At 48.8% G+C, this 24,565-nt stretch overlaps 1 protein-coding gene across 2 annotated transcripts in view; it reads right to left on the bottom strand.

The window, feature by feature from the left end:
• LOC137357311 (chromodomain-helicase-DNA-binding protein 3-like) overlaps nt 1-24,565 on the bottom strand; it is a 96,850-nt gene that overhangs the window by 3,905 nt on the left and 68,380 nt on the right. For both annotated transcript variants that reach the window (XM_068023551.1, XM_068023553.1), the window contains 10 exons: nt 24,353-24,518; nt 23,729-23,835; nt 22,032-22,179; nt 21,269-21,364; nt 19,711-19,842; nt 18,874-18,982; nt 18,219-18,351; nt 16,648-16,843; nt 15,149-15,312; nt 8,015-8,141 (listed from right to left, as the gene is read on the bottom strand). In XM_068023551.1, the coding sequence (XP_067879652.1) occupies nt 8,015-8,141; nt 15,149-15,312; nt 16,648-16,843; nt 18,219-18,351; nt 18,874-18,982; nt 19,711-19,842; nt 21,269-21,364; nt 22,032-22,179; nt 23,729-23,835; nt 24,353-24,518 (1,378 nt within the window). The remainder of the gene's footprint in view (nt 1-8,014; nt 8,142-15,148; nt 15,313-16,647; nt 16,844-18,218; nt 18,352-18,873; nt 18,983-19,710; nt 19,843-21,268; nt 21,365-22,031; nt 22,180-23,728; nt 23,836-24,352; nt 24,519-24,565) is intronic.

The raw sequence follows: 24,565 nt of genomic DNA, 5'->3' as shown, positions 1-24,565 counted from the left end.
CATTGTTGATCCAACTTAAATGTATCGACACCATTCACCTCAACCACTCCCTGTGGTAGAGAGTTCAACATTCTCACTACTCTCTGGGTAAAGTAGTTTCTCCTGAATTCCTGATTGGATTTAGTAGTAACTATGTAATATTTATGATCCCTAGTTTGGGACTCTCCAACAAACGGAAACATCTTCTCTACATCTACCTGAACGAACCAGTTCATAATCTTAAAGATCTCGATCAAATCACTCCTCAGTCTTCCCTTTTCTGCAGAAGAGCCCAGCCGATGCAGCCTATCCTGATAAGTATAACTGCTCAAGTCTGGTGCCCTCTTTGTAAATTTTTGTTGTACCTTTATACCTTTAATAATATAAATACTAGAAATGTGCACAATACCCTTAATTGCAGTCTAACCAAGATGCTACACAAATTTAAAAGGTAACTTCCCTGCTTTTCAATTCTATCCCTCTGAAATGCACCTGTGCTATTTGCTTTTTTGATCACCTTCTTAACATGTGCTGTTACTTTTAAGGGTTTGTGAATCTCTACCTCCAGATCCCTTTGCTCCTCTACCCCATTCAGACTCTTATTTTCCAAAGGAGAATGTGGCCTGTTATGCTTCATACTAAAATGCACCGCCTCACACTTAAATTAATTTGGCATTTACACACCAATTCTTTAGGTTTATTAGAGTCATCTTGTATTTTGTTGCAGTTCTCCTCAGTTATGTATAGCCCCCAGTTTGGTGTCATCGTTCTGTAGGTGGAAGGTCAACTGAAGTTTAAGGCCCTTGGCCATCAACTCTCTCTCTCTCGGCCTCTGCCTAGCATTATGATACTGACATTAGGAGTTCAACCTAGCATTGCTCCTGGTATGATGGATACTGTCACCAGAACTTGTGATCTAACCTCATCCCAGGCTGTTCCCTCTGGTTGGCCAGTTTCAGATTATCGGCCAGAGACGCCTGATCCATCGGTGCCACTAAAGGCACATCAGTTCCAAACATCAGGAGTTTAATAAACCCGCCAGCCTCAATAGCACTTTGCTCCTGTGAGCGGTGAGGGAGGAAAAAGCCTCTTCTCAAGCCTCACACTGTCAGCTGTGGCTCAGAGGGTTGTACTCTCGCCTCAAAGTCAGAAAGTTGTGGGTTCAAGTCCCACTCCAGGGGCATTATCCAGACAGACACTGCCAGTGCTGTAATGAGGGAATACTGCACTGTTGGAGCAGTCTTTCAGATCAGATCTTAAAGTGAGGTCCTTATGGCCTTGAAGGCAGATGTAAAATATTCTGTGGCACTATATGAAGAGCAGCAAAGAGAGTTCTCCCCAGTGTCCTGGCTAATATTTATCCCTCACTCAACATCACTAAAACAGATTAACCAGTCATCATCACATTGCAGTTTTTGGATACTTACTGTCTGTAAATTGGCTGCCACAGTTTTCTACTTTAGAACAGTGACTACACTTCAAAAATACTTCATGAGTTATATACACCACACTGCTGACAGCTAACCCACTGTTGAAGTATTTGCCTGACCCCACCCACATTAATTCCACACCCACTTTCTCCCATTGGGCACTGATTCTTGGTTGGCCCCACAAGGTGACCATTCTTCCTCTACAGTGGGCTATTCCAGTGTGAAATGACAGCCCGCACCCACTCTTAGGCAGCGCCCCCATTTGATCTCCTCTCTGCTCCCTCCCCTCCACCTCCCCACAGACAGACAGACAGGAATCTTGCCTGATGTCCACAGACAGTGACCAGGAGCAGGAACTCAGTCTGATCTCCCCTGCCACCCTCACAGAGCACTGAGGCTAACTGTAACACCCCAGTTGAGATCTGCTAACCCAAAACAGATTGTAAGGCTCATCCTGGGACCCTCCTGTTTCAGAAAGCTAAGGAGCCACTGGAGGTCGAAGTTATCAGAGAAACCAGGCCATATTTTCCAACCACCTTAGTGAAAAATTCCAGTACTGGTTTAAGCTGTAGCTCAGGATTTTATGACCTGTGGGTTATGACATACACACTGAGCTATAATTCTATTGCTCACCCACTATTGAAGATCCTGTTTACATTTCGATAACCCACATGCTCCTTTTATGTACCCATCTGCTGATACCGAAAACACTGACAGAATACACAAGGGACACCTCACCAGTGTGATAGTCATCTGCATGGCAGACCCAATATAGAATCACACATCACAGAAGCGGCCATCTGGCCCATCATGTCTGTGACGGGTGTTTGAAAGAGCTACCCAATTAGTCCCCCTCCCCCGCCCCTGCTCTTTACCCCACAGTCCTGTAAACTTCTCCTTTTCAGGGATTGATCCAACCCTCTTCTTGGAAATGATAATTGAATCTGCTTCTACTGCCGTTTCAGGCAGTGCAGTCCAGATCACAACAATTTGTTGTGTAAAAAAATTCTCATCTCCCCCTCTGGTTCTTTTCCAGTTACCTTAATACAGTGTGCCCCCTGCAGAAGCAGAGTTGGGAGGTTGCTGCAGTTGGTCCCAGGGCCTTTCAGCCAAAATGGGGACACTAGCCAGGGGGACTGCTCCTGATCTACTTACCCAGCTGAACTGTGTGTGTCTGTGTGCTTGTGCCTATGCATCTACACTTGTGCCTGTGCAGGCCAGTGCTTGGTCGGGTGTGAACAACATTAATTGAAAGCAGGATCAGTCTTGGCTGTGATTCCTTCAGGGCTGAACTGCTTGTCCAAACACGCATGAGGAATTCAACTAGGCTGAGCAACTGTGGGGTGGCCAGCGCCCACATAACCAGGTGGCAGCGAGCAGCAGAGGAGGGAAGAAATCGGAGGCAAGAAGAAACGGAGATTATGGTTACTGCAGTATCACACTGGCTCTGCTGGCACCAACACTTGCCCAGCTCACTTGCAGCCTCTAGTGCCACTTGGTGGCAACACAGTGTTCTAGCAGGCCTACAATAACAATAAATTAAACATAAAAACACGAGTAATGAAGTCACCGGTAGTTTCAGTAAATAGTATCGGACTGGTGGCGAGTTTCTCTCAATCTCTAATACTATATTTGAAAGGCTTGGACATACCCCCAGAGATGAACCAGCGAGTAAAGACACAAGTTTAATTCCACCCCCCCCCCCCCCCCACCCCCCTATATCTACCTGGAGGAGTAGGCTTCAATTCAACTTGTACAAGTTGCTGTTCTTCACGAGACCCTAGAGTCTGGTGGCAGGGGCCTGTTCTGTTCTGTCCTCACCAGCAGGAAGCAATAAGCACTAATAAGGGTAGGAAACCTGGCAGATTTATCCCCTCGCTGACCTGGGGTCACCGAGGCAGATTGCTGCTGCTGCTCCTGCAGAGGTCAGGTAACTCAGCCCAGACGCAGGATCAGATCTGTAGGGGGTGCTGATCGATGCGGCTCAGCTAATCACAGCTAAACCGAAGCACCATTGTGGAAGTGCCACAAACAACCCCAACTTCAATCCCCATGGGGCGACCATTTCTCAGGGACAAATGGAAAAGTGTTTGGAAGTTTTAAATCATCCAATTACAGCCGCTTGATACAGTCCTTACTAAAATAATAATCAAAAATAAACTGCTTTGAACACCAAACACTCACATTAACTCATTATTCCCACTTAATAAAATCCTGAGTGAAATTTTCTAACCTACTATCCCTGTGGAGTGTCTAGAAATTAAAGATTACTCTTGCTGATATTCACTATAATCCTAATGCAGATGATGTTCCACTGTGAACTATTTTAACAGAGGCATTGCTTTAAAAATAGCGGACAAGTCACATGAACATGTGAGGCGTTCATCCTCCAGCTAATTCCAATCCTAAAACATGCAGTGTCAATAAACACTATGATTTTAATACATGACGTGGTTGTGAGCTGTGCCTTGTGCGACACTACTCACAATACTGTTTCAGTGCAGTTAAAAGGTGCAGCTGAAAGTGTGCAAGTTTATGAATGAAGATTTCACAGTCAGTGAGTAACTGAACCTGGGCCACATGCATGGTGACTCAGGCTTGTCAGCTGCCTCATGGATAAGGACCAGTGATTAAACAAATGGTAGTGAGCAAACAGGCACTGGGATAGAACTCTCACCAGCAGGACTCTTGAAGGGAAATCACCAGGGACTTTAACACGCTGGATAACAAGGTTGTTTTGGGATCTCTCTGAACAGAGAACTCAAATCCAAGTCGCTCGGTGGGGGGGCAAGAGAGCCAGCTTTTTTTTTTAAAATGGAGGGCCATTAGAGGCCTGCCAAAGCCTTCCACACTCTCTCTCGACTGCTGTACGACTGTACAGTGCATGGAAAAAAAAAAGTTAAAATGGAGAGAAAGAGGCAAAGCAAACGTCTTTTTTTTTTGCGAGGGGTGGGGGTGGCAGGAAGTTTTGAGTTGACTGGTTTTCTCCTCTCCTGAAAGCGCTGGGAACTTGCTCATTGGGTCACCCTCCGATACCTCACCCAAGTGGCGGGTCTTCGGGAGTGGCGCCTAGGCAGCATGCTTAGTCAGGTTATTCAACTATGGAGGGCATCTCAAGACAACTGCGCTTTCCAGCAGGGATAACAGATCAGCACTCAGGAGCTGACTGACCTTCTCTTGCCTAACCCAGGAGCTCTGAGGTCAATTGTGGAGACCCTACTGCCATTCTATCTACAATTATCTAACTCAGCAAAAAGGGGGTAGGGGGTGGGGGGGGCAACTTCTGAATATGGGACATTTCTGCTCCAAATTACCCACCCTCTTAACCACTGAGCGGTCAGGAATGAAAGAGATCCTGATGATGAAAGTCTTCCCTTCAAAGCTGAACATGCAAAAGGCAGATGGGATGAGAAACAGCGCTTCGAAGCACCAGCTTTCGCGAGAAGCAAAACACAGGATGTGAGTGGGATGGTAATGATGCTGCACCTGCGGTTCCCAGCGTGTTAGTAGGAAGCTTGTCATTACTGAAAGAGATGGGTCTCTGGGTGGGAAGCTGCGGAAAAGGCTGTGGGAGGATGAGGTGGCCCTGGCGTGGGTGTGCTCCAGAAGCGGGAAGCCGAATGCTCGCTGGTGGGGGGAACTGTACAGGATCTTGTACAGAATGGAAAGAAAGGAAGGAACATAAAAGATAGGAAGGAAGGAAAAGATAGGGAAGGAAGGGGAAAAAAAAGGAACAACCCTTTTGTTAGTGCAAAAATCAAGGTGATGGTAAACACCAGACTCCAACACATCTGTTTAACACACAGGACACTCAGATCATTTGTTTACCTGGCATTAATTCATTTTTTTTTTTCTCTCTCTTACCACCCAGTACTGAAACCCAAAAAAATGCAGTTCAATGGGTGATGGCAGGACTTTGGCATTCAACTATGGAGGGCATCACAGCTGGCCCAATCCATCCTATTTCCTGTCCAGGCACTGACATCAGTGGCAAACTATTTCTTCCCTACCTCCCTGGTCAGCCCAGGAGATGCTGAGGCCAACTGCCCCCAGGTGAGATCAGCTTGCTCAGCATACACTGGGGAAATCGAATTTCAGGCCATCCTGGTCTCCACAGGCTGATGCTACAACTAGTTTCAGGAAATGTTTCTGTCTAACCTCTGACACAGGATGAAGACATTTCAGAGTGATATTTTCACACACACTGAGAGCAGCCCTTTACTTGCAGTAGAGAGATCCTTGCTAACTGCGTCATTATCACTTATGCCATATGTACTGCCTGCTGCTGGTTGACGCTGAATGAAGGAGAGGAGAACAGGCAAACAAGGTGCTGATTTGTACTGGCACAATGTGGTAAGTACAGTGAGGCTGTTAAAGTATTGCAGGCAGCATTCAGCTGTGTGTGTGCTGCTCAAAAGGACATTACCATCCCTGAGGGCAAAAGAGCACCAGCTGCCAAGCAGTGCTTGCTCTCTTTGGAAAGGAGGAGACAACTTCTGCAACTGACTGAAGTTTTCAGAATTATGAAGGGAATAGATCCAAGTTGATTCAGGGTTGGGAGCAGCAGTGGGGAACATAGGGAGTAAAAGGGCAGAGCCATGTCATATAAAAATAGATACATTCATTGCTTTTCACAAGGATGATATGAGGACAGAGGGGTTTATTAACCATCTCTATGCAATGAACAGACTGGGGCTATTTTCTCTAGAAAAGAGAAGACTGAGGGGTGACCCCAATAAAGGTCTTTAAAATTATGAAAGGGGGTTCGTTAGGTACCTGTAAAGACTATGTTTCCACTTGCGGGGAGATCAAAACTAGCAGCCATAAAATAAGAATTGCTAATAACTGCAATGGGGAATTCAGGAGAAACTTATTTACCCAGAGAGTGGGGAGAATGTGGAACTCGCTACCACAGGGAGTGGTTGAGGTGAATAGCAGGAGATACATTTAAGGTGAAAGCTAGATAAACATATTTGGGAGAAGGATGTGCTGATAGGGTTAGATGGAGAGGTGGGAAGAGTGTCATGTTGAGCATAAACATCTGCACGGAACTGTTGGGCCAAATGGCCTAATTCTGTGCTGTAAATGTATGTTGGAATGGGGGTGGGGCGGTGGTAGGTAGGAGGACAGCTCTCATACATCAGGGATAGGTAATCTGGGCAGACAGTCCACAAAGGATTCTCCCTCTGTTCATTCAGAAAAGCTACTCTCTGGGATGAGTTAACAGGGAAGGAAGGTCAAAGAAGTGAGTACTGTAACTGGGGTTTCTACAATGTAGGAAAGGAGATTTCTACATATTCCTGAAGAGGTGGAAGAGGTGCTTTGTCAGTGTGTAACAAGAGTGCAGTTATGTGAAGATCAACCAAAATGGAGGAGGGTAGAATGGCCATTTCCATCGTCCCTACTGATTTTGCGGACTCTCTCAATTTAAACTGAGACAATCTGCTAAGGGACTCCAATCAAGCAGCAGTGTGACTGCATCATGCGGCTCTCAAGAGATAACTCCACTTTGAAACCTGCACATGCCAAATGATGAGAATGTATTAGGTTTGGGAGCAGAGTGTCAAATTTAAGAGGGGGGCTGTCCAGTATATTAAAAAGGTTGGAGACTAGAGTTTTCATTTTATAAAGATTGTGCACGTTAATCGTCACATAGCATATACTGTATGTGCTAGCACCCAGTAACAAGCAGCGGATGAGGTGGCTATTGTTTTGAGTCAATGCTTCAACTATCACCCATTGCTTCCTTAATCCTTTCTGCCTCTCCCCGCACCCCCAGCCTTACCACTCCTCCAGCTGAACTATCAGCTAGGTAAACAGTTGAAATCTTGTGGTTTGTATGTTGTATGGAGTCATTGCCATAACCTTAAAATCAGATATTAGCATGTGGAAAGGTTCGTATTTAAGTATTTGATAGTGCCCAGCACATACATTATATACTAAACCTTATATACCACAATCCAGGGACTGAGATAGTTGGTGATTCCATTTCAGGGATACAGATAGACATGGTTTATAAAGCATTCTCAAGTCAGACCACCATCTGAGTCCTTCATGGGAATCACCCCAGTATCCATGGCATAAAATAGTCCTGGCCTTCTCTGGCCCCCACATTCTTTTGCCTATACTGATCCTCTCTTATCCACGATGGCATACCGAGCCTTTAACTCCGTGATACCATTCCTGCCTCTGAGTCAGAAGATGGAGGGTTCACGCCCCACTCCAGTTTCCTGGTGCATGCAGACTAACGCTCCAGCTCTGAATTCTGGGCTGACATCTACCAGGATAATTTCGCCCAGTGGGGGCGACTATCCTCTTCCCTCATTGTATGAGTTGTGGCAGACCATAAACCCCTGTAGCCATATAGGACCAACCCTCCTAATGGGTGGATTAAAGATGGTTTTGGCCACGGAAGGAGCATTCAGGTCGCAGTCTGTCAGACTGTTAAATCAGTCTGTGATTAACATTTCAGATTATTCTGAGGGAAGAGTGTGGAGACATTAAAACCACCCCCCCCCCCCCACCCCACACTTTGCTTGCGTATCGCATCCTAGCCACGGCACAGTTAATCAATCAGAAATCGCAAATGTCACTATGTCACTAACCTGTTACAAAGGAGCCTCCTGGCACCTGACTGAAATTCATTGGGCCCCCTGGGGTGCTCACAGGAGCAAGTGGCCCAAAAGAGCCTCCATAGGCTGGAGATGTTGTATATGGGCCTGGTGGAAAGGCCTGGGAAACAAAACAAAAACCCATATATGTACATTATTACACCATAGATAAAAAGATTTAAACAATTGCTGGTCATGAGCTGAGAGCTGATCACCCATGCCAGACTTCCACCATATTGTTCAGCCCCACACCATTCTTTCTGTACATGCAGGAGTGCCAATGTCACTGGTTCATACAGCCACCCTGGGAATACTGAAGCAAATACAATTTTAACCTCTCAGGAACCTCTCACAACCAGTTTGCATTTTGTGATTAAATTTACAAAAAATAAACTACAAATATGAAAAATGCGATAGTGCTGCTAAAGCTTCCCCCATCAAACACTCCCAGGGCATGTCCCTCACGGGTTAGATACAGAGTAAAGCTCCCTCTATACTGTCCCCATCAAACACTCACAGCGCAGGTACAGCATGGGATTGGCTGGAGAGTCTGGAGCACGTTGAGTGTGCAATTAGGCCAAACAGCTGCATCTGGAGCAGGCTGTGGGAGCTACAACTGGAGAGGAGAGAGCCGCAACTTACAACTTCAACTGTGGAACGGTTTCTATTTTGTAAGAACAAAGGAGACCTACAAGTTATTTTGGAAAGGTGGGCATTGGAGCACCAGAGAACTGTTCTTTGTTTGAACTGTTGGGGGAGGGAAGAGGCGCCAGAAGATCCAGGGGTGGGGCTGCCAAATTCGATAGCGATCCCCTGTATTTGCTCTTTTGTTTTTCTTCCATCCTGCACAAAGCCAACTGTGTGGCTCAGGATGGCTGAAGCTGCCCAGCTGAAGAAAGTCCTTATACAACAGCAGGAAAAGGAGAGAACTGGGCGGCTTCAGCCGACCACAGCGAAGAACCCTCCCCTGACTGGAAGACTGGTCTTTAGTCTCTGCAGTAAGGTGCTCCAATCACCGATTGCAGAACGTCCTCACATCCCCTTTCTTTCCCTTCCACCATTTGGCCGCCTATCCTCTTCTCTCCTTTTCCTTCCTCCCCCTATCCTCCTCCACTCCCACCCACCCATCATATTGCTTAAGTTTAAAAAAAAACAACTTATTTGCTTTGTTTCTGAGGGCTGCTTGTGGCTCTTCGACCCCATGGTAAACTGGTGGCGGGGCCTTCTCGCACTGCCGCTGCAGCTGCACCTGCTGCCCAGTCACCACTTGCACTGATAATATCTAAGCATGGGGTCAAGAGCTACGTCCACCCCACCCCATGTCAACAGAGGCACAGAGGTTGTCGGCCCCTTGGCCACTGTTGCTGCCTCTAAAATGTACGGGAAGGCTGTGTTTTTCCTGAAGACCGAGCAGGTGGTGTTCCTGGCCCTGAGCAAGGGGCTCACTCTGGGCGGGACCTTTCTGCCAGATGGACCCCCTGGAGGCCACTGCGCAATGAATCATTTCGTCTAATGTCCTGCCCTTCATTCCTGGTGAGCTCCTCCTTCCTCACCTGCACCATCTGGGGGATGTAAAGACAGGGCTCACCACAACCCCGCTCGGTCTTCTGAAAACAGCCTCCAGCTCTTTAAGCAGCTGGCACGGGGGGAGGTTACGGAAGGCTAGTTTAATGCAGAGTACCGGGGGTGGGGGGTGGCCTACTGTGTCTTCTGGAACTCGGACGGGGCGCAGTGCCATGCCTGCAAGGGGGTGGGGCATGTTCGGAAGAGCCACCCCAACCTCCGGGCTGCCAACTCCACCTCAGTGGCCCAGGATGGCACTGCTGCACCCCACCCCCCCCCCCCCCCCCCCACACCTGCAACAATCACCGTTCAGGCGGTTCCAGAGGCCGTGGTTTCCAGGCGAGGCCACCTGCCCTGTGACTGAGCTCGGGCCCAAGGGATCTGGGCAGGGGGTGCGCGGAGGTAGAAGCAGAGGCTTCACCTGCTGGGTCTGTGGACACTGGCAGAGCGGGAGATGGCCTCCTCTCTCGACTCTGACTGGATTTCGAGAGTTGGGAACTTCCATCTCCCCGGGCCGCTCACTGGCCTGGGGACGGAGGTGGAGGGGGGTCCTGAGCCGCTGGCACCCATTGGGTTCATCTATTTGGCTGCAGCCTGAGAGTTCATCCTCCGCCATCGATCCTGGAGATGGGATCGTGACAGAGGCGGGACCAGCTGGCGCGGCAGGGATGTCTGCACCACAGCATGTGATGGGTGTGTTGGCTGCTGGCAGTGACGGCACGGAGGAGGATGGGGACTTAATGTGGGGCAGAAGACGACCTTGACTCCATTGCCAGTGAGGCAGTGGACTCCCTCGTACTCGCCACCGAGTCTCCTCTCATCCTCCCTCGTGGCATGCAGGGGTTGTCACAATAAAGTTTAGCTGGCCTTCGGCCGGTGGTCGAGTTTGGCGCTGATCATCCAGTCCGTCCGTGCCCTCAAAGTGGCAGGGAAGGGCACGTGCGTGAAATTGGTTGAGGGGCGCCGGTTTAAAGAGTTCCTCAATGGGTTGCTGGGGGAAAGGAAGGTGAGGTACACTTCCGCTCCCTCCTCACAGTGAGGTGTTGGTGACGGGTTTCTAAGTACTTTTGACACGAAGATAACCATAGCCAGCCTCAACATCAACGGCAGCAGGGGGTCTCACTGCAGATTTCACAATCTCTCAATCCTCAGGGAAGGGAGATATGCAGTGAGCTTTCTGCAGGAAATCCACACCGTTCCGGGAGACGAAGCCACTTGGCTCCTGGAGTGGCAGGGTGGGGCCTACATGTGTCACCTCACCCCTATTTCTAGTGGGGTGGCTATCTTGTTGGCTCTGACTTTTCAGCTGGAGATCTTGGGGGTCAAGGAGCTCGCAACGGGCCGCTTGCTCCACCTTGCCATTCGCCTGGGTAGCGTGCCGCTCTACTTGCGAATGTGTACGCGCCCAGGCCCGGTGCCTTGCAAGCACCTTTCTTTGAAGAAGTGTCCGCTCTCTTTATAGCGGTGAGTGCATCATCGCGGGGGGGGATTTTAAACTGCACTCTCGAGGTAAGGTATCGCTCCGGTCCCCAGCACGGCCAAACGTCTGTGGAGATGTTGAGGGAACTGATCAGTTCCCTCAACTTAGTGGACAATTAGCGGAATCTCCATCCCGAATCCAGCACCTTCACCTGGAGGAGAAGGGTGCTGGAAGGCCTGTCTCTACATTTCGCAGGCAACCTCTCCAGTGTCTCAGCAGCCTCCACGCGGCTGGTTTCATGCTTGGACCACCACCCGGTGTGGGCGGAGTTCACTCCGCTCCGCACGTGGGCGGGGTCCGCGTACTGGCACTTTAACAACCGGCTACTGGAGAACGAGCGATTCCAGGACTCGTTCCGTCGATTCTGTGCCGACTGGCGAAGGAAGCAGGGGGGGATTCCCCTCATTGAGGCTATGGTGGGATGTGGGCAAGACTCACATCCGTGTCTCTGTCAGGAGTACCCGAAGGGGTCGACTAAGAAGCAGGAAGCCGAAGTCAGACGCCTGGAGAGGGAGGTACTTGACTTGGAGTCCCACCTCAGACATGCCGTCGCAGACCCGGCCCTGTGGCAGGCATAGAGAGAGAAGAAAGGCGTGCTGTTGGACCTGTAACTCGTAGGGTCCTGAGGCTCGTACGGGAGGTCGCAGATCCAGATCCCAGAAGATTCACCCTTCTTCTACTCGCTGGAAAAATTGCGGGGGGTCCGTAAGCAGCTCATTGAGCTGCTGGCCGATGACGGATCCTCTGTGATGGATCCGGAGGGAATGGGCCTTTTGGTCCGTACCTCTTACAGTGCGTTGTTCTCTTTGGATCAGTCCAGCGAGGATGCACGCAGAGATTTGTGGGAGGACGCCGAAGGATTGGAGGCTCCGCTCACATTGGTGGAGCTGATCGGCGCCCTCCACCAGCTCAAGGGGCAAATCCCTGCGGCTGGACAAGCTGACCGTGGAGTTCCTCAGGGCATTCTGGGGGGGGTCCGGGGGAAAGCCTGGCGACCAGGGAGATGCCCCTCTCGTGGCGCAGGATGGCCATCGTCCTGCTGTCGAAGAGGGACGATCTCCGCTTGCTTAAGAACTGGCGTCCAGTCTCCCTCCTCAGCACGAATTATAAGATCTTTGTCCGGGCTATGTCTACCCACCTGGGCTCCTTGCTGGCCCACATGATCCAACCCGACCAGTCCTACACAGTCCTGGGCCAGTCCATCCAGGACAACATTTCCCCCTGGTCCGGGACCTGATCCACCTTTCCCAGAGGACTGGTCTGTCGGTCGCCTTTCTCTCTCTTTCTCTCTCTCTATGTCGGAGAAGGCGTTCGACAGGGTGGATCACGAATATCTTTTCGGAACTCTGCGGGCGTTCAGACTCGGGCCGCATTTTGTGGCCTGGGTACGACTTTTGTACGCCGCCACAGAGTGTCTGGTTCAAGTAAACGGGTCCTTGACGACGCCCCTTTGCTTTGGGAGAAGAGTGCGTCAGGGATGCCCAATGTCCAGCCAATTGTATACCATCTGCGCGGAGCCGTTACTGTGCCTGCTGCGCAGGAGGCTGACTGGTTTGGCTCTGCACGGGCCGGGCATACGGGTTGTCCTCTCGGCTTATGCTGATGACATGCTCCTCAGAGCCCAGTGACTTATGGAGGATGCGCAAGTGCCACCAGACCTTTTCTGCCCCTTCCTCCGTGAGGATTAGTTGGGAGAAATGTTCCGGACTCCTGGTGGGTCAGTGGCGGGTGGACTCCCTGCTGGAGGAGTCGGCACCTTTTGCGTGGAGCACCACGCACCTCCTCTATCTGGCGGTCCACCTTGGCCCCGCTGAGGAAGCCTGGTCGGCAAACTGGCAGGAGCTGGAGGCAAAAGTCACCACTTGGCTGGGGTGCTGGACAGGACTGCTCAGACTGCTTTCCTGCAGGGGCAGAGCGCCGGTCATAAACCAACCTCGGCCTCGATGCTGTGGTACTGGTTGGTCACTTTGGCCCCACCCCCTGTATTTGCCACCAAGATCCAGAAGAAGCGCGTCGATTTCTTCTGGGGAAAGAGAAAACACTGGGTCTTTGCCGCGGTCCTGAGTCTCCAAATTGACGAGGGTGGCCAGTCGCTGGTGCACGTCCGCACCCCAGGCTGCGACTCTCCACCTTCGGACCCTGCAAAGATACCTTTACATCGAGCGTCCTCCCAGATGGTGTGCGCTAGCGACATATATTTTTCACCAGGGGCACTGCCTTCAAGACGACACGCAGCTCCCAGCGGAGAACATTAGCCGCGCCTCTCTGAGGGAGTTGCCTGTCTTTTACCGGGATATATTCAGAGTCTGGAACATGGTCACCTCCAGTCAAGGCGCTCCCCCGTTGGCAGAGAGCGCCTCGGCTGTCCGGGCAGCAGGCTCTGGGGACAGACCGACGGGTGGAGGGGTAGCCGAAGCCCCGCAACACCCCTCACTGCGGGTGACAAGTGGGCTTGGGAGTGCAAAGTGCTCCCAGCCAAGCTGACCCCAGCTCGGCCACAACTGCTCATCGGACCCAGGTCCCGGAACCCTCCTTGGGAGCCAGTCCCGCATAACCTGAGTCGCTTCTTGGAATTGCCCTCCATGCCATTCCACAGGGCACGGAGGGGTTTCCTGTACAGGCTGCTCCTGCACACTATCCACTTCCGCGCCTTCATCTGCCGCCCGGACACGCTGTGGCGGTCAGTGTTGCCAGTTGGCGGTGAGGGGAATCCCCGGTGGAGGTCTCTCTACACGCGAGTCCTCCCCCTTTACATCGGGGAGCTGGGGTGGAGGGTGCTGCACAGGGCAGTCCCGTGCAATAGACTTTTAAGTATGTTCACAGACTCCCAGGATGCCTGTAATTTCTGCAGCCTAGACGAGTCCATGTTCCATGTTTATATGGAGTGTGTGAGGTTGCAGCCCTTCTGAGTATTTAAAGGGGCTGCTCCTTAAGTTTTGGCTGCACTTCAGCCCCATGCTCCTGATCTTTGGGCACCCGGTGCGGAGGGACATGGGCCGAGAGGAGGATCTCCTCGTCGGTCTGCTCCTGGGCCTGGCCGTGGAGGCAATTCACAGGTCCAGGCTGTGGGCTGCCCGATTGCCTGCCCCTCATCCGAGGTTACGTTCGCACCTGGGTGTCCCTGGAGAAGGAGCATGCAGTGTCCGCCAGCATGCTTGAGGCCTTCCACGACTGGTGGGCACCGCAGGGGCTGAAGTGCATCATCGATGCTGATTTGGCATTTTAATTTGAGTTTTTGTTTTATTCATTCGATTTTAATAAAGTTATTTTATGAAAAGTATATAAGGGGGGGGGGGGCCTGAGGAATAAAGGCCCCCTCGACATAAAATACATGAAAGGGGCCTGGGGTATAAAGGCCACCTTATGTAAAAAAAAAAGGGAAAAAAAAAACAGGGTTAGATACGGAGTAAAGCTCCCTCTACACTGTCCCAAACATTCCCAGGACAAGTACAGCACGGGGTTAGTTACTGAGTAAAGCTCCCTCTACAATCACCCAGTAAGCTGTTGAACAGAGAGGTTTGAGTACAGTGCCCATAAAGACTTGCATTTATGCAGCACTTCTCATGATCACCAGATGCCTGAAAGCACTTTACAGCCAATGAATTACTTTTCTGCACCATCTGGGCAAACTAATAGTAATTTGCAGAATTAATAACATTAATTTGGGAAAACTGTCTCGAGTGACAAAGAAATATCAACGGAGATAGTTTCAGGAGTAACAGTCTCCTAAAAGATTGAAAAGGAAGTTCACTGCAGCGTGCACTGAAACAAGTTCAAGAAACACTGCAGCTCTCAAATAGGAAGGGTGGAGGGACATGAGCAAAGCCGAATAGGCAGGACCGTGACTGTTGAAAGGTCATCGACCTGAAACGCCAACTGTTGTTTCTCTCTCTCCACAGATGCTGCCTGACCTGCTGAGCATTTCCCAGCACCTACTGTTCTCATATCAATGAAAACAGGACAAGTTTACATGGCTGATTTGCCTTTTCCTCTTTCACAAGCAGGAAGCTGGTGTATGGGCAGGGTGCCTGAGCATATTCACAATTAGATCAACAGTCAGCAAGCAGGGTTACCATGTGACATACCGGCGTATTTGCAGCCTCACTTCCCTTGTTGGCCAATCGGCTGAGGATGCTGCGCTCAGACATCTGGAGGCGAGCAGCTATTGGTGGGACTCGTGACAGCGTGGAGGGGAGCCGGGTCACATCAGCCTTCATGTCACTCAGCAGCTCTTCCAGTTGGTTCAAAACTAGGGAGACAAGAAAGGTGAGAGCTGAAGAAGTTGAGCAATTTGCGCCAGATTTTTAACAGTCACGATTTTCACAAGCGAGGGGACAGACATGATGAAAAGCAGTAAAGCAGCAGCCCCCATGGGAATACCGATGTTCCCTTTCTCTCTTCACAACCTACCTGCTGTGGGGATCTCATGGGAGCACAAGAGAGATGGCAATGGAGGCAGGGCTATACCAGAATTCACAGAGCTGGTAAAATCCCTCCATTAATGTCACCAGGCCTGTAAAGCTATCGGGTAAAACAAAGGAAGAGGTGAAATCCGAGTACAAGTCCCCAATGGTAGAACTGTGTGACTGGGACCATGAGTCAATTCTGCTGCAGACCTGCATTACAGAATAAAGCTCACAGCTAACCTGGAATGGTACCCACTGAGCTGGCACAATTACAGTGCTTGTGAACAATTTATTTTAAAAGAATGATTACCCACCTTTGTACAGCCTCTACACACACACACACTTGGTGATAGGCCTCAGGCCTGAAAGACAGCCCTGGCCTGCATCAAACACAGCAGCTTTGTTTGGAGAAGAAAGTGGGCCTCTTGGACAAAAGATGCCAAAATGGACACACCACCCTCCTCGCCCCAACCGTCCCACAACTACCCATGGAAATAAACTCAACTTCCATTTAGAAATGCACAGAGACTCCATCAGGCCCCAGTTTGACTGAAAGACACGATGCTGTAGTAAATACAAAGCAATCCCATTATCTCCTCTCTCCAGCAGGTAACAAGGAGCTGATTTTTCTCCTTCCCATGCCATCATACTGGTCTAAGATTAGTAGACCGTTAACAGGGGTCAGCCTTGGCTCAGTGTCTCTTGTGGCTTAGTCAGAAGGTCGTGGGTTCAAGCCGCACTCCACAGACTCGAGTATACAATCCAGGCCGACACTCCCAGGGCAGTACGGAGTTACTGAAGGAGCACTGCACTGGCAAGCAGTTGCCATCTTTCGGATGACATGCTAAACTGCAAGCCCTGTCTGCCCTCTCTGATGAACGTTAAAGTTCTCACTGTCGACATTTTGAAGAAAAGCAGGCAGTTCTCCTTCGAATGTGCTGGCCAACATTAGCACAGAAGATCTGGTCATGATCACACTGCTGAATGTGGGATCTTGCTGTGCACAAATTGGCTGCCATGTTTCCTACATTACAATAGTAATTATTTTTTCAACAATAAAAAAAGTTCTTCAGTGGCTGTAAAGTGCTTTAGGACATGCTGAGATTGTGAAAGGCACTATATAAATGCTAGTCTCTTATTTAACTGCAAGTTAGCAAGAGCAGGATTCACAGACTGACCTTTATGCAGGACAGCGTTTGCGGGTTTGTTTCCAGCCAGTGACTCCTTAGACAAGTGCTGGTGGCTCTCAGCCAGGCACTCCACCTCTGCAAAGCGGGTATTGAGCGCCATAGCTGGATGGGTGGTATCTTGCGTCATGTTCAGGTAGGCTGCCCTCCGCAGCTGCTCTTCAATCACCAGCGCCTGCTCCAGCAGCTAACCACAATAGAGAAAGAGAAGCATTAACTCCAAGTGATGGTTTTGACATTCACCAGGTTGACTATACTAATACACACAGTGCAAGGGTGGAGTAGGATGCAGACCAGCAGATATAATCTACACACTGTGACCATCACCTGTGGCTCAGTAGTTACACCTTCCCGAGTCAAGATCATAGGTTCAAGCCCTACTCCAGAGGCCTGAGCATATAATCCAGTTTGACGCGCGCACTTCCAAGACCGAACGAGTGCTGCACTGTCGAAGCTGCTGTCTTTCGGACGAGACATTAAACTGCGGCCCTATCTGCCCCCTCAGGCAGGCAGAAAAGATCCCACGGCCACTCTTGGTGTCCTGAGCTAATATTTATCTCTCAACCAACATCACTAAAAAGTAGATGTACTAGTCATTATCGAACTTCTGTTTAGGAGAGCTTGCTGTGCACAAATTGGCTGCTGTGTTTCCTACATTACAACATTGACCACATTTCAAAAGTACTTCATTGGCTGTGAAGTGCTTTGGGATGGCCCGAGTTCATGAAAGACACTATATAAATACAAATCTTTCTTTCCTCTTTCTGTGGGAATTTGGTTCTTTGTGCCTTGGCAGCCTTCTGGAGCTTGCCCAAGATAACAAGTCCACAGAGCCAAGCTGCCACGTTTATGGAGTGTGGAGAAGCAACACTGCCAAGTCTAATCTTGGCTCACATCCACCCAGCAACATTCAGTGAGCGAGCAGGAAGGCCCAAGCTGTGTGATCTCCAGCCCTGCAGTGTGGGGATGCCAAATCCTTATGTAATGGCGCCAATATACCCCTAGCTGGGGACCATCATTCACTATTCTTCTCCTGGTCCAGTAACACCTCGACTTTAAAATTCTCATGCGCGTGTGGGATCTTTTACGCCCGCCTGATACAGCAGACGGGGCCTCAGTTTAACATCTCATTGGAATTCCCTCCGTGACCTCACTCCTCCCCATTTCTAACCTCCTGCAGCCCTACAACTCACCAAAAATTTTGCAATGTTCCAGTTCTGGTCTCATTTGCATCCCCAATTTTAATTGGCCCATTGGCAGCTGTGCCTTCAGTTGCCTCGGCCCTAAACTTGAATTCTCTCCGCCTCTTTACCTCTCTGTCCTCCTTTAAGAGACTCCTTAAAACCTACCGCTTTTACCAAGCTTCTGGCCATTAGCCCCAACATCACATGCGGCTCGGCATTAAATTTTGTCTGGTAATGCTCCTGCGAAGCACCTTGGGAAATTTTACTGCATTAAAAGATTACAAATAATGATTCTTCTCAGTCAGACATGCCTCACACCAACACTCGCTGCATGTGCAATTACATTAATCCCCACCCCAATTATGCCAGGCTGCTCACCTTAAACCGTCGGGCGAGGAATTTATTCTTCATCTCCAGGAAGTTTCCTTTGTTCACTTCCAGCTTGAAGGGCTCATTGATGATGGCGAACCGGGCATCGTTCTGAATGTCTTGCCACCTGGCATAGCCATATCTATTTAGAGTTAAGGGGCATTGCCTCTCCAGGTACAGTCCAATGATCCAGATGTCACACACAAATTTAGAACAGTGGCAAAGAGAGAGGAGAGCACAGCAAATACGCTCAGTCATTCCCAGTACATCTCTTCTCTCCTGCCCCGGATCCTTGCTGCGACCCAATTTCACAAGTGCTGGCAGCCCTCCAGTACCTCTTCCTATGCCAGCCTCAACAGTAACAGTTGGCTGAGTATTTGACCAAGAGGGCTGCACAGCAAAAACTGATTGCTGTGCACAAACTGTGTCAACACACCTGCAATTTCCAGCAAGGGTCACGGAATATTTAACTTGATGGGAGTCTTGCTCTGTATCTAACCCCGTGCTGTACCTGTCCTGGGAGTGTTTGATGGGGACAGTGTTGAGGGAGCTTTACTCTGTATCTAAGCCTGTGGGGTTACCTCTAAGAATTATAAACGGACCAAAACCTTGGGTCGACTTGGCCATTGAGTGTTCCATGTGGGTGTAGCAAGCGAAAGGATACACAACAATACCAGAGAGCAGCCAGAAGTCATGTCGACGGTGCCAGATTTCAGACACTTTCCCAGAGGAAATTGCAGCCCTCTCTTCATTCTGCCACAGCGTATGTAATTCTGTTAAGAGAGGCATCATAATCAGCATCCACCCAAACATCTTACTATTACTACTTCCATCCCAGCCAACATGTGTTGGCAGGATATCCAGACACATGGCACGTTACAGTGAATGATGGAAATGTAAGCAATCAGGAGTATAAGCCCTGGCTAAATTCAGCTCTCCCTAGCCTAGGGGTAGGTGGCCAAACAAAGCACCCACACTGCTGTCCCCTCATGAGAACCTAAGGAGGCCATTCAGCCCCTCGAGCCTGTTCACTCATTCAATTACATCCTGGCTGATCTGTATCGCAAATCCATCTACCCAACTTTGTTCCATATCCCTCAATACCCTTATGTTAACAAAAATCTATCAATCTCGGTTTTGAAATTTTCAATTGACTCCCAGCCTCAACAGATTTTCCGAGGAGAGAGTTCCAGATTTCCATTACCCTTTGTGTGAAGATGTGCTCCCTGAACAACCTAGATCTAATTTTAAGGTCATGCTCCCTTGTTCTGGACTCCCCACACCCCCAACAATCTACCCTATCAAATCCTTTAATCGTCAAACACCTCAATCAGATCACCCCTTAATCTTCGTTAAAAAATTCTCATCTTCCCTTCTGGTTCTTTCGCCACGTATCTTAAATCTGAGACCTCTGATTAACAACCCTCCTGCCAGTGGAAAAGCGTAAACAGCGGTTGATAATATCCAAACTGCGTGCTCATTGCTGTCAGCGTTCAGTCACCTGTGAAGCCTCCGTCCGCGATGTTAAACATGAACTTGCACTTCTCTGTCCTGTCGTCCTCCCTTTTCCCATTGTTCTTGCTTTCATCCTTAATGCTACTGGATCTGGAATCCTTCTCTGTTTTAGTCTCCTCTGTAGGTACAGAAAAACAAAACAAGCAAAAGAAAGTAATGTACATTATCATTTGGCGAGTAACTCACCTCCCGACTGCCCAAAGCCTGTCCACCATCAACAAGGCACAACTCCGAAGTATGATGGAATACTCTCCACTTGCTTGGATGAATGCAGCTCCAACAACACTGAAAAAGCTCTACATCATCCAGGCAAAGCAGTTCACTTGATTGGTACCCCATCCACCACCTTCAACATTCACTCCCTCCACTGACGTACCGTGTATGCAGTGCATACCATCGAAAAGATGCACTGCAGCAACTTGACAAGGCTTATTCAATAGAACCTCCCACATAGGAACACCACCAGCTGCAAGTTCCCCTCCAAATCACACACCACCCTGACATTGAAAAATATCACTGTTCCTTCACTGTCGCTCGGTCAAAATCCTGAAATCGTAAATTAACAGCACAGTACAGGAGTACACCTTCATCACACAGACTGCAATAAGCCTTGTAAGCCTTGCCAGAAATAGCCACATCCTGAGAATTTGTTTTCTAAAAAAAGATAGATCCGGTTTAGCTGACAACATTTGACTGATAGACAGCGGGGTGAAGTTTTGCAGCTGCATCACCCTGCTCAAGATCACTGGCTCCTACAATTGTAAGAGGACCTTCTTGTTCCCAATGATCTCCCCTCCCCACCTGAAATTGGTGACACACACAAAGAGTCTCAGATGGGACTGCAGTCCGCAGAACAGCCACCTTCAGGGAAGGATACACACGCGCAGTCAAGACCGCCAAGCCAATCAGCCTTCAGTCTCTCTGTTAGATGGTGCAATCTTGCACATCCCACCCTGACAGCTAGTAATGCCAACTCCTGAGCAAAAAAAAACTAAATGCTGCCAATTTACATAGGCTACAGAATTCAACAACCCAATACCCCCACCTCCCGTGTATCGCTCAGGAAATGAAGAAAGCCTTGCATTTATACAGTGCTTTTCATGACCTCAGGAAAACCCTAAGCCCTGCCAGCCAAAGAACTTTTGAAATGTAGTCGCTGGTGTAAAGCAGGAAACATGGCAACGAATTAACACACAGCAAACTCCCAGAAACATGAACGAGTTAAGTGACCAACTAATCGGGATTAGTGATGTGAGGGGCAGAGAGCGAGAGGGGCAGAGAGCGGGGAAGCGCTTGATAAATAGACAACATAAATATAAAAATATACAGAATAGATAAATAAACAAAACAGCAAGATGCCTCTCTTTTGAAATAGGTGTCCGAGTTGTAGAGATCACCTTTAAATAATTCACACAAAGGAGAAGTGGGTACAAAACACAGACGGAATCTGTTTGCTGAAGGATTGCTAATAGAGACCCTTATCTGAATGTTTGTTGAAGCCACCCTTGGTGGAGGCTGCGGGTGTAAAACAGTGTCGTGGTTACCTTTCACACCAGTGGTTTCTGGCTCGGCTTTTTCCTTCACCTCTGAGTTTGCATCAACTTTTTCCACTGGAGTTTCCCTGCCACTCCTTTCAGCCTCTACAGTTAAAGAGAGAATAGTCAGGACACAGGCACACTTGTGAATGCACAGATTGTAGATAACTATTTGTTTTTGTTCCAGCTCTATTTGATTTTCTCTGAACATGAACGATGCAGACACACGGCTAGGGACCTGCCCTACAGCAGGGCCCAGGCCCCTGCCAGGGGACCGCTCCAAGGGAGGGCCCAGACCCTTGCTGGGGGACAGCACTGCCAGAGGGCTCACCCCGCCCCCATCTTGCTCAAGTCTTCATTTCTCAGTCCCCGAGCCTGGCCGGACAGCACTGGCAGGATATTTGACTGAAAGCTCCAATCTTATCCTCAGCTCGTATTTACAAATGCTCCCGTTAGGAAAATGGGAACAGAAAGAGGTCATTCATCCACTTGAGCTATGACTGATATGTAACCTCAATTCTATTTACCCCACTTTGCTCCATATATATCTGAATACCTCTTCTCTCTCAGCAGGACATACTGGATGGCAAACAGGAACCTGAATAATTTCCCCCATTCTCTCCATCTGCCTGCACTATGCAACAAAAATTGTATTCATCAAGCCCGCACACCTTCAGTACAACAGATTGGCTCCTTCCTTCAGGCAATACGTATCACCTCACATACCCCCTTACCGCTGCCTGGTTTGGTCTTTTCTGATGTGGTCTGGTACCTGGTTTCTCGTCTTTGGGCACTGGCTCTTGTCCCTCGACTTCTGCACTCTGCTTCTCCTCTTCGGGCTGTTCTTTAACAACTTCACTAACAGGTGGCTGGACCTCAGGCTTTTCAGTGGCCATGGGATCTTCCTCTGTACTTGGAGGCTAAAGAGGAACATTGTCATGCACAGGAGCAGTGAGAGAAACTTTTATGGTAAGAAATCAATAAGGACAGTACTGTACAGTAAGGTGCTCAAACAGACATATGGAAGAGGTTAATCAGACTGTCCTTAGATCAGCTAATGTGGTATTGCCACTAAAGCCTGGCTCGGGTATAAAAGTAAATCCCGACCCGGCAACAGCCAACCCGAACCGGGCCACAGTCCTTCAATTTTTTTTTAAATGCCCAACCCGACCTGAACCAGACACATGTAGGGTTTGGTCGAGTAGCCAGGCTTTACCGCAGAGGGCGGAGTCCGGACTGCACATTTTCCGCCTTGACTTCCTGAAGGTTCATTTGAAGATTACTTCCTGGAGCAAGGCAGCACTGTCCACGTCCAGCCCGACCTAACCTGAGCCCAATGCTGGACCCGGAAGAGAGACCTGACTTGAACCCGACACTTATCGTCGGGTCTGGTTGGGTAGCCACGCTTTAATTGCTGTTTATTTCTCGTTATATTATTTAATCCAATTACAAAGGGTTCTGATAAGGACAATCGGGAGAAACCGTTTCCACTAGCAGGAGGGTCAGTAACCACAGGATACAGATTTAAGATAATTGGCAAAAGAACCAGAGGGGAGATGAAGAGAATTTTTTGTTAAAAAAAACAGCAAGTTGTTGTGATCTGGAATGTATTGCCTCAAAAGGGCGGTGGAAACAGATTCAATTGTAACTTTCAAAGGGGGATTGGATAAATACTTGAAAAAGAGAAGTTTGCAGGGAAATGGGGAAGAGCAAGGGTGGGGGTGTGTGGGTCTAATCGGATAGCTCTTTCAGAGAGCCGGAACAGCACGATGGGTTGACTGGCCTCCTTCTGTGCTGCACCATTCCATGATATTGTAGGAATAGTAACCTTTAGCTTTTGCCTGTTAAGTGAGGAAGTACTATTCAATTTAGATGCAGTGACCTTTAAACTGTTGAACTGAAACTAAATCTAAAGCAACAGCCAGTTTAGACAATAAACCTAATTAGAAGACATTCCACGGCATTTATTTTCAGAGAGCTTTCATTAGTTGGTAACAGATTGGTGACAGAAGTGACAACACACAGATGGAGCAGTTCCTTTTGCCCAAAGATTTGGAACGTTTGGGAGTGCAGTCAAATTAGGGGGATTCCGAATCTATGGCTGCAAGGACAGGACTTAATTAAAATCAGTGTTGAATATAAAATATACAAATTGTCAGAAGGGGTGAGAAAAGGTATAAAAAGTGGATATTTGATGGAACAGATACTGTGGAATTGGATTCTGGTCTGGTCAAACCTGTCTGTTCCGAGCTCCGAACTGTAACACGTCTGAATTCTCTAGCTAAAATTCAAGGTTTTGCTGCATGTGCTGATGTTAAGTGACTGTTTAATAAATCTGTGAACGTCTGCCATTTAGTGCTGTGAACCCTATTATTTTGAGGAGTAGATTGTAAGCAAGAACATACCATCTCTCCAACAGGGAACCCCTCCCCAGCCTTTGTGTGGCTTTTTATTTACAACATAAACTACCTCCAGTTCCATCTTTTCTCCATTTGCCTCCTCCTCTTTGGCATCCGTCACTTCCTTTTCAGCAGGCGTTCCACTTCCCTCCAATTTATCACTCGGGGCAGGAGTAGCTGGTCATTCAGAATTAAAAAAGAAAAAAAACTTATTAGCTACAACTCTGTGTCTGCTTATACAGTGAATGCACTGTATTTGGTCTGGAAGGACAGTATTGCTCTGTACATAACAAAAACAGAAAATGCTGGGAATACTCAGCAGGTCAGGCAGCATGAGTGGAGAGAAAAACAGTTAATGTTTCAGGTCTGTTACCTGGGTTTTTCTCTCCACTCATGCTGCCTGACCTGCTGAGTATTCCCAGCATTTTCTGTTTTTGTTTCAGATTTCCAGCATCCACAGTATTTTGCTTTTGCTCTGTACTTATGCTAGCTCTGTACCCAGTCTGGAGGAATAGTATTAATGGGTACAGATGCTGTTCCTGTACCTGGTTTAGAGGAGTGGTATTGCTGTGTATGCAGCCTGATTCTCCGTGTACCTGCTTTAGAGGGACGGGATTGCTGCGTACAGTCTGTTTCTCTCTGTACGCGATTTGGAGAGGAGACTGCTGTGTACACAGTTTGTTTCGCTCTGTACCTGGTTTGGAAGTGCAGGGAGTGTTGCTGCAGCTGGGTTCTGGTGTTGTGGTTGCTGTCTTCACTACAGGGGACGAGGCTCTGGATGACTTCTTGGAATCAGCGGTGACCTCTGGTATAAGCTCTGGCATGCTCCATTTTCCATTGATGTGTTCAAATTCTTGCACCTGATACCAAAGTAAATAAACACATGAGGTAAGCGATCCACTGTCCT

Source organism: Heterodontus francisci, chromosome 48 (genome assembly GCF_036365525.1).
Source record: "Heterodontus francisci isolate sHetFra1 chromosome 48, sHetFra1.hap1, whole genome shotgun sequence".
Lineage (NCBI taxonomy): Eukaryota > Metazoa > Chordata > Chondrichthyes > Heterodontiformes > Heterodontidae > Heterodontus > Heterodontus francisci.
The sequence above is the reverse complement of the archived record's forward strand: the minus strand, read 5'-3'. Positions and strand labels throughout refer to the sequence as shown.